The following is a 12708-nucleotide window of genomic DNA, read 5'->3' as shown; positions in this document are numbered from 1 at the left end:
TTTCATTTCCAGCAAGAAATAAAGAAATGAAGAAAGTTGACCTCACCTAGGTCTCACGATTCAGAGTTTTATAGAGCGGCAAATGACTATTTTCTACCCTAAGTTTGATGAAATAACCAATTATTATATTTAAATTTCAAAAAACTATATTCCCACACACATCATTCTATCCTTTAGTGAATTCGGTTATGTTTTCTTAAAATTAATTATTTTATCTTTTTATTTAAATTATAAAACTATCATTAATATTTATTATAAAAGTTAAATTATCAATATATTTTTATCGATTTCAAAACTTATAACTTAGACTCTTAAATATCAAAATTCAAAACCTTAAAACATTATGATTTGTTTAGTTCTTTAGGATCTAATTATGCTTTTTGAAACTACCGAAAGATGTATCAAGTTTTAAAAATTTTCAAACACCGCCAAACATTTTTGAATGTCCAAAATCCTCTAAAATTGCAGCAACATCCCTGATATTTTTAAAAATTGTAATTCACCCAAACATATGTCATTTTGAAAAAGAAATATAGGAATTAAAAACCTATACAAAATAATCTTCCTACCCTTTTATTTAATAAAATACAAAAGTAAATAACAACTAAAAATCTTGTTTTTGAAACTCAGAAGTTAGAAATTTGTCGTATCATCAAACCTTGCGTGGGTAATAGTTATTTGGCCTTATAATTTTAGGCTTGCGAGGCATAAAAAGGCCAGCGCACTTCATGGAAAAGATTTTTTAAAAAAACAAAAAAAAAAAAATGAAAGTAGAAATAAAGTATAATAATTTTCAAATAGTGGACCTAATCACAACGTGGCATCTACAAGATGGCTGAGCGTGAAAGGTAAGTTAATCGGAAGTTGTGAACTTTACAGAATAATAAGGTTGTTCATTCCTATTTTTATATGATTTAGACATATTTTATATATAATTATATTAATAAATAATTTTAAATTAAAACTTTTTTTATCTATTTATATAAATAAATAATATAAAAAGAAAGGTTACCCGCTTGTAGAATTTTCAGAGAACTTGCAATATATGGTGGCAATAAATATCAACTCATGTTTATCAAGCGCGGTTATCTATGAAAAAGATAAGGTTCAAGTCGGCCCTTACACAGAATGTGAACCCGTGTTCATATGTATAATTTTCGAAAAGCGGTGATAGGTCGATTATCTTTCTTCAACAGATGGCGAACACATTAGTCTAGTCAATCAAGAAAAAGCACCGGAAACTTCATTGAAGATTCCATAATATTCCATGTTTACGTTTAACGCATATTATCAACAGAATTGAATACTCACAAAATAGGAGGATTCAGTCAAACGATGGGGTTTAAACTGCATTTGAGTAGAGGTATTAAAAACTCAAATGAAAAAAAAAAATTTATACGTAATAAAATTAAGTAAAGTGAGTAGTATATAAGTATGTAGATTTAATCTTAATATAAATCAATTAATTTTGTATAATATAAGTTTTAATTTTAAAATAGATAAAATCTTCATTTACCTATAATAAATTTATAAAAAGATATTTATACTTTTATAAAATTTTTTATATTAAAAATTGAGAGGGTGTTTTTACTAATTTTATAGATAAAATGATATTTAATTATATTTTAACTATTATTTTAAAGGTAAAATGACATTTAATGAAAAAGTCTTATGATTTAGAGTTTTTTTATAATTTTAGGCTTGCGGGGCAACTTCAATGCCTCTGGGAACATGATAAAAAAGAAAAAGACAAGCGCACAACCTGGAAAAGATTTACAAACAAAATGATGAAAGTACAAATAAAGTACAATAATTTATTATATTTCTATATACACGCTAACTCATATTTGCCTTAATTTATTAATATGGTGTGTCAGATTATTTCATTCAAATAAATTTGGGCTTTTTCAAGGGGGGGGCCTAGAAACCCAACAAAGCTAAGCTATAAAAAAAGACAATGTTCAAGTTGGCCCTACAGAAAATGTGAAGTCGTACGATCATATATATATATATATATATATATATATAAAATTTTCAGAAAGTTGCAGTAGGTGGACTCATCTTCCTTCAGATGGCAAACACATTGGTCAAGTCAGTCAAGAAAAAGCATCTGAAACCTGGTGAAACTTCGTTGAAGATTCCATGATATTCCATGCTGACGTTTAACGCGTTATGCAATCAAAGTAAGCAAAATAAATGAGCATTTAGATGCTTATAATGCGAACTAAATCTCTGTTTGTTCTTGCTTTGTTCTATTTTCTTCTGTTTAATCTTCTTAATTAGTCGTCAAGAGAGAAGACAAACAGACATGGAGAATGGTCACCATACACAATCATCAGGATCTGAAAAACATACATCCATTCATGATTGTGCTCAGTCTGGGGATATAGAAGGGTTTCAGAAGCTAATTCAAGATGACCCATCCCTTCTCAATTCAAAAACCGCAATTGTAAGATTAATTTTGTAGTTTATTTTTTATTAATGAATACATATACACCTGGAAGAATTGGATTTTGTCAATTGATTCTTTAGAGGGTTTTTTCAACAAATTAATAAGGGATTTGTTTTTTTCCAAATCAGTAAAGCAATATGTTGACTGTTTTTATCTTGCAATTTATGGAATCATTTTTGTTTAAGCGCAGAAGTTGGAGACACCCCTTCATCTTTCTGCTAGTAACAACAGGACAGATATAGTGAAATTCCTGCTTGAATGGAAAGGAGATGATAAACTTGATTTGGAAGTAAAAAATATGGTATGTGTCCTTTATTAAGGTAAAAATATGACTGCTTAAAAAAAAAAAATTCTATAAATTTTGGTTTCTGATCTGTTGAGTTTTGCAGTATGGAGAAACTCCATTGCATGTAGCAGCCAAGAATGGGTGCGATGAAGCGGCAAAATTACTTCTCGCTCATGGTGCTCTGGTTGAAGCCAAAACAAAGGTACTTTCTATATAACTGTACCTTATACTCTCATACTTTTCCTGAAAAATGTGAAAGTGATATATATTTTTCTTCATTTTTTCTCATTTTTATATGCAGTATGGAGTGACACCACTAATGCTTTCTGTTTGTTACGCAACTCGAGCTGAAGACTGCTTAATTGTCGAGACATTGCTCGAGAAAAATGCTGATTGTGATGCTACAGATGATGTATGTTTATTATACTCTCAAATAAAAATTTATTTATTGTCAAAGAGTAATATTATGTGTATACACTTTTGGTACATAATATGACTACAGAAGTGTTTTATTGCTTGCTAAATAGTTGTAATCTAAGTAACTTTGAATGCAGGAGAACATGACTCCTATAGATCATATTTCAAAAATCCAAGAAAGTGGGAAGTTGCTTGACCTATTACTCTCTCATCAAGTGAAACAACGAAAGGAAAGGCTAGATGAAGCATGCAAGAAGCAGAAAGAAAGGATGGATGCCCTCGAAAAAGAGCTATCTGATATTGTGGGTCTGGATGAACTTAAGAGGCAACTTCGGAAATGGGCGAAGGGCATTCTTTTGAATGAGAGGCGCAAGGCCATTGGACTGAAAATCGTTACTGCTGGAAGACTTCCTCACATGGCATTTCTAGGAAACCCTGGAACAGGTAAAATTGCTAGCTGCTGCAATATTTTGTTTACATAAATATCAAATTAAACGGTTTCTTCATATTGGATAGGTAAGACAATGGTGGCTCGAATCCTTGGAAGACTACTCCATAGTGTGGGAATTTTGCAAACTGACAAAGTAAAGGAAGTTCAACGGACAGATTTAATTGGTAAATATATTGGTCAGACTGGACCAAAGACCAGGAAGAAGGTACTTTGCTTTATAATTGGTAAATATATTGGTCAGACTGGTAGAAAGAAATTTATTAATTAAAAAAGTATATAATTGATCAACTTGTATCCTTTTTTGACCTTTTATATTTCAAAATGCATAATAATAATCTTAAGAAAAAAATAATTATAATATTTTGCACAGATCAAAGAAGCCGAGGGAGGTATTCTTTTTGTTGATGAAGCATATCGGCTGATACCCGAGGAGAGAAGTGGTAAGGACTATGGGTTAGAAGCGTTGGAAGAGATCATGTCTTGTATGGACAATGGAAAAGTTTTAGTCATATTTGCAGGCTACAATGAAGCAATGCAACGTGTGATATCTTCTAACGAAGGTTTCAGCAGAAGGGTTACTAATATTTTCAATTTTAAAGATCTGAGTTGTGAAGAATTGGCTAATATTCTCCATATCAAGATGAAAAATCAGTCGAAGGATAGCTTGTTATATGGGTTCAAATTGCATTCCTCTTGTACTGTAGATGCCATTGCAGAGTTAATAAAGAGAGAGACAATGAAAACGCAGCGTATGAAAATGAATGGAGGTTTAGTGGATATAATGTTAAGTAATGCTAAGGGGAATCTGGATCTTAGGCTCAGTGATGATTGTTCGGATAGGGAAGAGCTGCTTACTATCACATTAGAGGATTTTGAAGCAGCTATGGAGTCTGTACCCGAATGTTTTGCATAAAACAGTTTAAATTATAAAATAATAATAATAATAATAATCTCTTCTAGCGTTTGAGTGTTATTATTAAGTCTTCTGGCTTTATGCCTGTTTACATGTTTCAGTGTTAATTAAGAACTTTTAATTTGTAGTTCTACTGCTTTACTTTTTGTCATTCTTATCTTTACTACTATCTACAGCTTTACTTTTGTCACCCGATGTTCACGGCCTTTTTGTTTGTTAAAGGATTTAATTATAAGATAAGGTTAAAAAAGTGGGAAAAACGAAAGAAAAAGGCGTGCCATATTGCTTGGAAAAAGAGCGCAAAAATAGAAAAGCAGACACATATGGTCAATACATTGGGATGGTTGTCTTTTTGAAATTTCTCTGGATTTTCATCCCAAGAAAGGGGCTATTTTTCCGGAATACAATTTAATTATTTATGTTAGATGAACAACTAATTTATTGTTGGACAAATAACTATTTTCCGCCCAAACTTTGATAAAAGGATTTTTCATCTCTTATTTTTGAAAAGTATAATTTCTCACCAATCCATTAAAGTTAGATATCAGTTTTATCTGTCAATGAATAGTTTATTATTTTGTTCAGTATCTTATAAGATTAATATGATTTACACTCTTCATAATACAAATTGTTGGTTATGGTGTTGAGGTTTGTGTGATCTGATAGTAGTTGTTCTATTAAAGTCTTCATTTACTGGGAAATGTTGAGAAGAAGTTGGTGATGATTATATAGAGGTAAGGGATGTTTAGCTTACCCGGAGATGTTGAGGAAAGGTTGATTCAGATGAAGTTGGTGAGGATCACAAAGGTAAGGGATGTTCACCTATCGGGAGTTGCTAGTTCTAGATTCTAGAACAACGGTTCTCACATTTTAGGTCATTTTTAGTAATTTCTAATATGTGACGCTGTCTTCCTCTTGAGAACAAATGTTCCATTATAATCTAATATATAAGTATGGAACGACCGTCCTTGCCCTTAGAATGGGTTCTCCGTTGTAATTTTTATCATCTTATTTTCATTGGAATGGGTTTTCTATTTTATGAATCTACCGATTGTGCAACAATTTCACCTCACATTCTCAATCAATCGAGATTACTCGACAATCACAAAGAAAGAGTAGAGATTTCATCATCCCAAACACTTGAAATAATTATTGAAAATACAAATTAAAACTTCAGCTGATACACTCCAAAGCACAATAACGTTCAAACATCTATTGGGGTAATAATCTCATAGCTGCTTCAAAGTCCTCTAATTTGATGGTAAGCAATTCTTCACTCTCTGCACAATCATCACCAATCCTAAGATCCAGATTCCCCTTAGCATTATTCAACATTATATCCACTAAACCTCCATTCATTTTCATTCGCTGCTTTTTCGTTGTTGCTTTCTCTATTAGCTCTGCAATAGCCTCCTTACTACAAGAAGAATGTAATTTAAACCCATGAAACAAGCTATCCTTCGCTTGATTATTCATCTTGATATGGAGAATATTAGCTAATTCTTCACAACTCAGATCTTCAAACTTGAAAATTTTTGTAACCCTTCTGCTGAAACCTTCATTAGAAGATATCACAAGTTGCATTGCTTCATTGTAGCCTGCAAATATGACTAAAACTTTTCCATTGTCCATACTAGACATGATCTCTTCCAAGGCTTCTAGCCCATAGTCACAAGGACTTCTGTCCTCTGGCACCAGTCGATAGGCTTCATCCACAAAAAGTATACCTCCCTCTGCTTCTTTGATCTGTGCATAAATATTATTATTATGAATTTTGAAATAGAGTAATGTTATGCACACCTACTTTCAAGTATACAAATGAATACATATATGATATATCATTATATGATTGAGTATTACTTTATTTTTAATTTAAAATCACTAAATAATTATTAGATGACACACATCCAATATATACCTATTATACATTCCAAATTGGTATGCATAATTTTATTTTTTGAAATATAAAAGGTAAGGAGAGGATAGAAATCCAGAAAATTATATCAATTATACCACGTTCCTGGTCTTATATCCAGTTTCACCAACATATTCACCAACTAAATCTGCCCGTTGAACTTCTTTTACTCTGTCAGTTTGCAAAATTCCCACACTATGGAGTAGTCTTCCAAGGATTCGAGCCACCATAGTCTTGCCTATCCAGTATGAAAGATTAATTATTCCAGCAGTAATTGTAACTGTTAATATTAAGTAAGCAGCAATTTCACCTGTTCCAGGATTTCCTAGAAAAGCCATGTGAGGAAGTCTTCCAACAGTGCCAATTTTTAGTCCCATTGCCTTACGCCTCTCATTCAAAAGAATGCCCTTTGCCCATATCCGTAGTTGCATCTTGAGTTCATCCAGACCCACAATATTTGATAGCTCTTTTTCGAGGGTATCCATCTTTTCTTTCTGGTTCTTGCATGTTTCATGTAACTTCTTATTTCGTTGCTTTTCTTGATGAGAGATTAATAAATCATACAACTTCCCACTTACTTGGATTTTTAAAAGATGATCTACAGGAGTCAGGCCCTCCTGTATATTCAAAGTTACTTAAATTATTGTTATTTAATTAACAAGAAATAAATTTAGTTATTGTTTTAGAATGTAAAATACATACATCATCTATAGCATCACAATCTGCATTGTTCTCAAGCAATGTCTCCACAATTGAACAGTCTTCAGCTAGAATTGAGTGACAAATAGAAAGATTTAATGGTGTCACTCCATACTGCATGAAGAAAAGAGAAAATTTGAATAAAAATGGTCGGATGATTTTGAAGTGAATAAAAAATAAACAATCACGTCATTAAACCATAAACTGTCAATTAAGTTTATACAAATAAGTTTATATAATTTATTTATTCACGTAATATTATTCTTTTGGAAAAGTGGTACAGTTAGAAAGCACCTTAGTTTTGGCTTCAACGAGAGCACCATGAGAAAGTAGTAATTTTGCAGCTTCATTACATCCATTCTTGGCTGCTACATGCAATGGAGTTTCTCCATGCTGCAAGACTCAACAGATCAAAAACCTGATAAATATATATAACAGATTTTTCCCCCCTTTTTCTCATCAAGAACACATACCATATTTTTCACTTCCAAGTCAACTTTATCATTTCCTTTCCATTCATCAAGCAGAAATTTCACTATTTCTGTCTTGTTGTTACTAGCAGAAACATGAAGGGGTGTCTCAAACATCTGCAGTTAAACCAAAATGACTACATAAATTGGAAGAAAAACACACAGCTTAATCAAAGAATCTCAATTATTGTCACTTTCGTAATTTGTCCATAACCCTTTCTTCATTTCTTATTAATTCTTGTTTTTGATCCAGAGCCCTTTAATATTTACGACCATTTACTTAAAACAACCCTTTAAAGAACCAATTGGCAAAATAGATTTCTTTCAAGTGGATATGTATATTCATTAATTAAAATATAAAACGAAAAAAAAAAAAAATCTTACAAATGCATTTCTTTCTTTGAGAAGAGATGGATTATCCTGAAGTAGCTTCTGAAACCCCTCAAGATCCCCCAACTGAGCATAGTCATGAATGGTTCTACGTTTCTCAGATCCTGATGGTTGTTTATCCTGATCACCCTCCATATATTTTTATCTTCTCTCTTGATAATTGAGGAGAGAGAACAAAGTAAAAATAGAGCAAGAACAAAGAGAGATTTATTTTGCTTTTTATAAGCATCTAAATGCTAATTAATTAATTTGCTTAATTTTTACTGCGTAACATGTTAAACGTCACCATGGAATACAAAGGAATCTTCATGGAAGTTTCATTTGCGTTCTGGTTGTATTTGTCTTCCATTGAAAAAGATGAATCGACCTAGTGCTACTTTCTTTTTCTTTCTGAAAAGGAGAGCTTGTATGTCTAAGTTATTTTTAGGTATATTAACGGCTTCACATTTTGTGAATGGGCCACCTTCAACTCTTACTTTCTTTCATGTTTACTTTAGAGATTGGTTCATATAGAATTTATATTTCTTTTTTCAAAATTAAGGAATAAAAAAATCCTATATTTGATTGAAATGAGTTGATATATATATTTCAAGCCAATACATATAGATATATAAAAAAATATAAAAAAATCAATTATTTACTAAATTTATTTGTCTGTGGTATAAGCAATATGGTACTATCTTTTATTCTATTAAACAAAACAATAAAACTATGTGTACACATTTTTTATATACAGTTTAAATATATAGATAATATGTTATTATTTGATTGAATGAATTTAAATTAAAGATAAAGTAACACATAATCTATATATGCAAAATGCGTACACATAACATTGCTACAAAAGAAAAAAAACTTAATGGGTGGGATTTTGTCATTTTAGCAAACCTTGGGTGGGAATTTAGCTTTTTAAAAGTTTAAGGGAGAACATGTCATTTCAGAAAACCTTGGGTGCGCAGCATTCTTTCGGCCTTTAAATTTAAAGGAAATTTTTTCGAACGTAAACTTCATTATTCTAATAAAAAACAAAGAAATGAAACGTTCTCACCCAAGTCCTATGATTCAGAGTTTTTTATCATTTCAGGCTTGAAAGGCATCTTCAGGGGACACAATAAATAGAAAAAGGCAAAGCGCAACTTCCTGGAAAAGATAGAAAAAAGGATGAAAGTAGAAATAAAGTACAATAAATAGTTATCCAACGGTGGCCTTGATCACAAGCGTAAATTAATTGGAAGTTGTGACCTCACAGAATTTTCAAAGAACTTGCAATATATGCTGGGAGAAAAAAATGATCTAGAGCTTGCAAATATACCTGATGAAACTTCATTGAAGATTACATAGTATTGCATGGTGACGTTTAACGCGTTACGTAATCAAAGTAAGCAAAATAAATGCTTATAAAAGCGAACTAAATCTGTGTTTGTTCTTGCCTTGTTCTATTTTCTTCTTTTTAATCTTCTTAATTAGTCATCAAGAGAGAAGCCAAACAGACATGGAGAATGGTCATCATACACAATCATCAGGATCTGAAAAACATACAACCATTCATGATTGTGCTCAGTCTGGGGATATAGAAGGGTTTCAGAAACTAATTCAAGATGACCCATCTCTTCTCAACGCAAAAAATGCAATTGTAAGATTTATTTTTTAGTATTATTTTTTATTCATGTATACATATCCACCTGAAATAATTAGATTTTGTCAATTGGTTTTTCAGAGGGCTTTTTCAACAAATTAGTAAAGAATAAGCTGACTATGTTTATCTTGCAATTATGAAATTATTTTGGTTTAAGCGCAGAAGTTGGAGACACCCCTTCATCTTTCTGCTAGTAAAAACAGGACAGAAATAGTGAAATTTCTGCTTGAATGGAAAGGAGATGATAAAGTTGATTTGGAAGCAAAAAATATGGTATGTGCTCTTTATTAAGGGAAAATTATGACTGCTTAGTTACAAAAGGGAAAAAGTTCTGATAAATATTTTGTGTTCTTGACCTCTTGAGTTTTGCAGTATGGAGAAACTCCATTGCACGTAGCAGCAGAGAACGGGTCTAATGAAGCTGCAAAATTACTTCTCGCTCATGGTGCTCCTGTTGAAGCAAAAACTAAGGTGCTTTTTATAAAGTTGTCTTATCTTCTCGTTCAGTAACACTTTTCCTGAAAAATGTGAAAGTAATATATTTTTTTCTTCATTTTTTCCGCATTTTTATATGCAGTATGGAGTGACACCATTAATGCTTTCTGTTTGTTGCGCAATTGGAGCAGAAGACTGCTCAATTGTCGAGACATTGCTCGAGAATAATGCAGATTGTGATGCTACAGATGATGTATATATTTTATTCTGTGAAATAATAAATTTATTTCTTGCTAAATAGTAGTAATCTAAGCAACTTTGAATGCAGGAGGACATGACTCCTATAGATCATGTTTCAAAAATCAAAGAAAGTGGGAAGTTGCTTGATTTAATGCTCTCGCATCAACTAAAACAACGAAACAAAAAGTTACTTGAAGCCTGCAAGAAGCAAAAAGAAAGGATGGATGCCCTCGAAAAAGAGCTATCAAATATTGTGGGTATGGATGAACTCAAGATGCAGCTTCGGAAATGGGCAAAGGGCATTCTTTTGAATGAAAGGCGTAAGGCCATTGGACTGAAAATTGGTACTGCTGGAAGACTTCCTCACATGGCATTTCTAGGAAATCCTGGAACAGGTAAAATTGCCGTTCACTTTATCACTTAAAATTGCTGCTGGAATATTTTGTTCACCCAAATATCCCTTTTTCATATTGGATAGGTAAGACAATGGTGGCTCGAATCCTTGGAAGACTACTCCATAGTGTGGGAATTTTGCAAACTGACAAAGTAAAAGAAGTTCAACGGACAGATTTAGTTGGTGAATATATTGGTCACACTGGACCAAAGACTAGGGAGAAGGTACACCACTTTGCTTTAAAAAAAGTATATAATTTGATGGACTTGTATCCTCTCTTTACCATTTATGTATCAAAATGCATAACATCTTAGAAACATATATTAGATTATATGATTTATTTTAACAAAAAAATAATAATAATTTGATGTACAGATCGAAGAAGCGGAGGGAGGTATACTTTTTGTGGATGAAGCATATAGACTAATACCGGAAGAGAGAAGTGGTCGTGACTATGGGTTAGAAGCCTTAGAAGAAATCATGTCTTGTATGGACAGTGGAAAAGTGTTAGTCATATTTGCTGGCTATAATGAAGCAATGCAACGTGTAATATCTTCTAATGAAGGTTTCAGCAGAAGGGTTACGAACATTTTCAATTTTAAAGATCTGAGCTGTGAAGAATTGGCTAATGTTCTCCATATCAAGATGAAAAATCTGCCGAAGGATAGCTTGTTACATGGGTTTAAATTGCATTCTTCTTGTACTGTAGATGCCATTGCAGAGTTAATAAAGAGAGAGACAATAAAAACGCAGCGTATGAAAATGAATGGAGGTTTAGTGGATATAATGTTAAATAATGCTAAGGGGAATCTGGATCTTAGGCTCAGTGATGATTGTTCTGATAGGGATGAACTGCTTACCATCACATTAGAGGATTTTGAAGCGGCAATGGAGTCAGTACCCGAATGTTTGGCATGAAACAATTTATTTTACGACAAAATTAATCATCTCTTTTAGCGTTTCAGTGTATTAATAAGGCTTCTGGCTTTGTGCCTGTGTAGATGTATCGGTGTTAATTAAGAGCTTTTAATTAGTATTTGCGATAACTATCAATCTCTTTCTTTGTCATTTCTATCTTTACTACTTTCTACTGTTCTTACTTTTGTCGTGCTAATTCATACCATATATTATCTCAAATAGAATAATTTCATGAATTCTATTGATAAATTCTAGTACCATGATGATTGTTTTACTACTTGACTGCAATAAAGAATTTAACTTTAACTTCCTATAAAGAAAATGAAAATGAATTATAGTGATTAGATTTGTAATTATTGTAAAGAATTTAACTAAAAAGATGGCAGAACAAGAACCCAAGTGTTGTTTCTCATAAGGGCATCATATTTCTCATTCATGACCTGATGCCAATGTGGAAAAGACTGAGCTTGCTTAAAAGTGGTAGGCTCATGGAATGCAGGATTAAGTGTTTTGACGGTAAGAGCCAAGGAATCAGATGAGAAGAGGAAGTCATGATCTCATTAATACTTCAAAACTTGGGCTTGAGAGGAGGTGTCTCAAATCGATCAAATATAAATGTGTCCAAAAAGGCAAGAGCAATTGAGGGTGAATTAAGAGGACCAGTAGTCTCAGAAACTTGTTAAGAGTTGTTTTCAAGTTGCATGGACTCAGATGACACAACAGGCAGATGAAAGAGATGTGAGCCTATCATATTAGACATCTGAAGAAAGGTAAAGAGAACCGACACGAGTGAAACCCTAAAGAAGACTCCAAGGAGGGAGGATCAAACAACATAGCCAAAGAATACAGTCTCATAAAACAGCACATGATAGGAGATACAGAGATGACCAGTAGGCATATAGAGACACTGATATCCATGATGTGAAGCATCATACCTCAAGAATAAGCAAAGAACAGATTAAGGCGCTTTTTTATGTGGAGTAGTCAAAGTGAGTAGGGGATAACAAGCATAACAAAAAGTCATAGTTCGATAAGCACTAACAAAAAACTTCAAAGGGACTTATATTCTTGAACAGTGGTGTGGGCAACCTA

The 12708-nt window shown here is 32.4% G+C and overlaps 3 protein-coding genes across 3 annotated transcripts; 2 read left to right on the top strand and 1 right to left on the bottom strand.

Annotated features, from left to right (window-relative positions):
* The first annotated feature begins 2050 nt into the window (after positions 1–2050).
* LOC123198818 (protein CfxQ homolog) lies at positions 2051–4660 on the top strand. Its single transcript, XM_044613603.1, has 8 exons — positions 2051–2183; positions 2284–2449; positions 2643–2753; positions 2842–2940; positions 3040–3150; positions 3293–3599; positions 3672–3811; positions 3977–4660. The coding sequence occupies exons 1-8, from the start codon at positions 2173–2175 to the stop codon at positions 4517–4519; spliced, it is 1488 nt and encodes a 495-aa protein (XP_044469538.1). The 5' UTR covers positions 2051–2172; the 3' UTR covers positions 4520–4660.
* A 981-nt stretch (positions 4661–5641) lies between these two features.
* Positions 5642–8267, bottom strand: LOC123198822 (protein CfxQ homolog). Its single transcript, XM_044613610.1, has 7 exons — positions 7988–8267; positions 7607–7720; positions 7428–7526; positions 7137–7247; positions 6745–7051; positions 6533–6672; positions 5642–6265 (listed from the first exon to the last, which is right to left on the bottom strand). Exons 1-7 carry the CDS (start codon positions 8126–8128, stop codon positions 5732–5734), a joined length of 1446 nt encoding a protein of 481 aa, XP_044469545.1. The 5' UTR covers positions 8129–8267; the 3' UTR covers positions 5642–5731.
* A 969-nt stretch (positions 8268–9236) lies between these two features.
* On the top strand, positions 9237–11751 carry LOC123198821 (ribulose bisphosphate carboxylase/oxygenase activase, chloroplastic-like). The gene is made up of 8 exons (XM_044613609.1): positions 9237–9371; positions 9461–9626; positions 9792–9902; positions 10002–10100; positions 10207–10317; positions 10393–10699; positions 10783–10922; positions 11074–11751. The coding sequence occupies exons 2-8, from the start codon at positions 9486–9488 to the stop codon at positions 11614–11616; spliced, it is 1452 nt and encodes a 483-aa protein (XP_044469544.1). The 5' UTR covers positions 9237–9371; positions 9461–9485; the 3' UTR covers positions 11617–11751.
* Positions 11752–12708: the final 957 nt, after the last annotated feature.

Source organism: Mangifera indica, chromosome 16 (assembly GCF_011075055.1).
Source record: "Mangifera indica cultivar Alphonso chromosome 16, CATAS_Mindica_2.1, whole genome shotgun sequence".
NCBI lineage: Eukaryota > Viridiplantae > Streptophyta > Magnoliopsida > Sapindales > Anacardiaceae > Mangifera > Mangifera indica.
The sequence above is the reverse complement of the archived record's forward strand: the minus strand, read 5'-3'. Positions and strand labels throughout refer to the sequence as shown.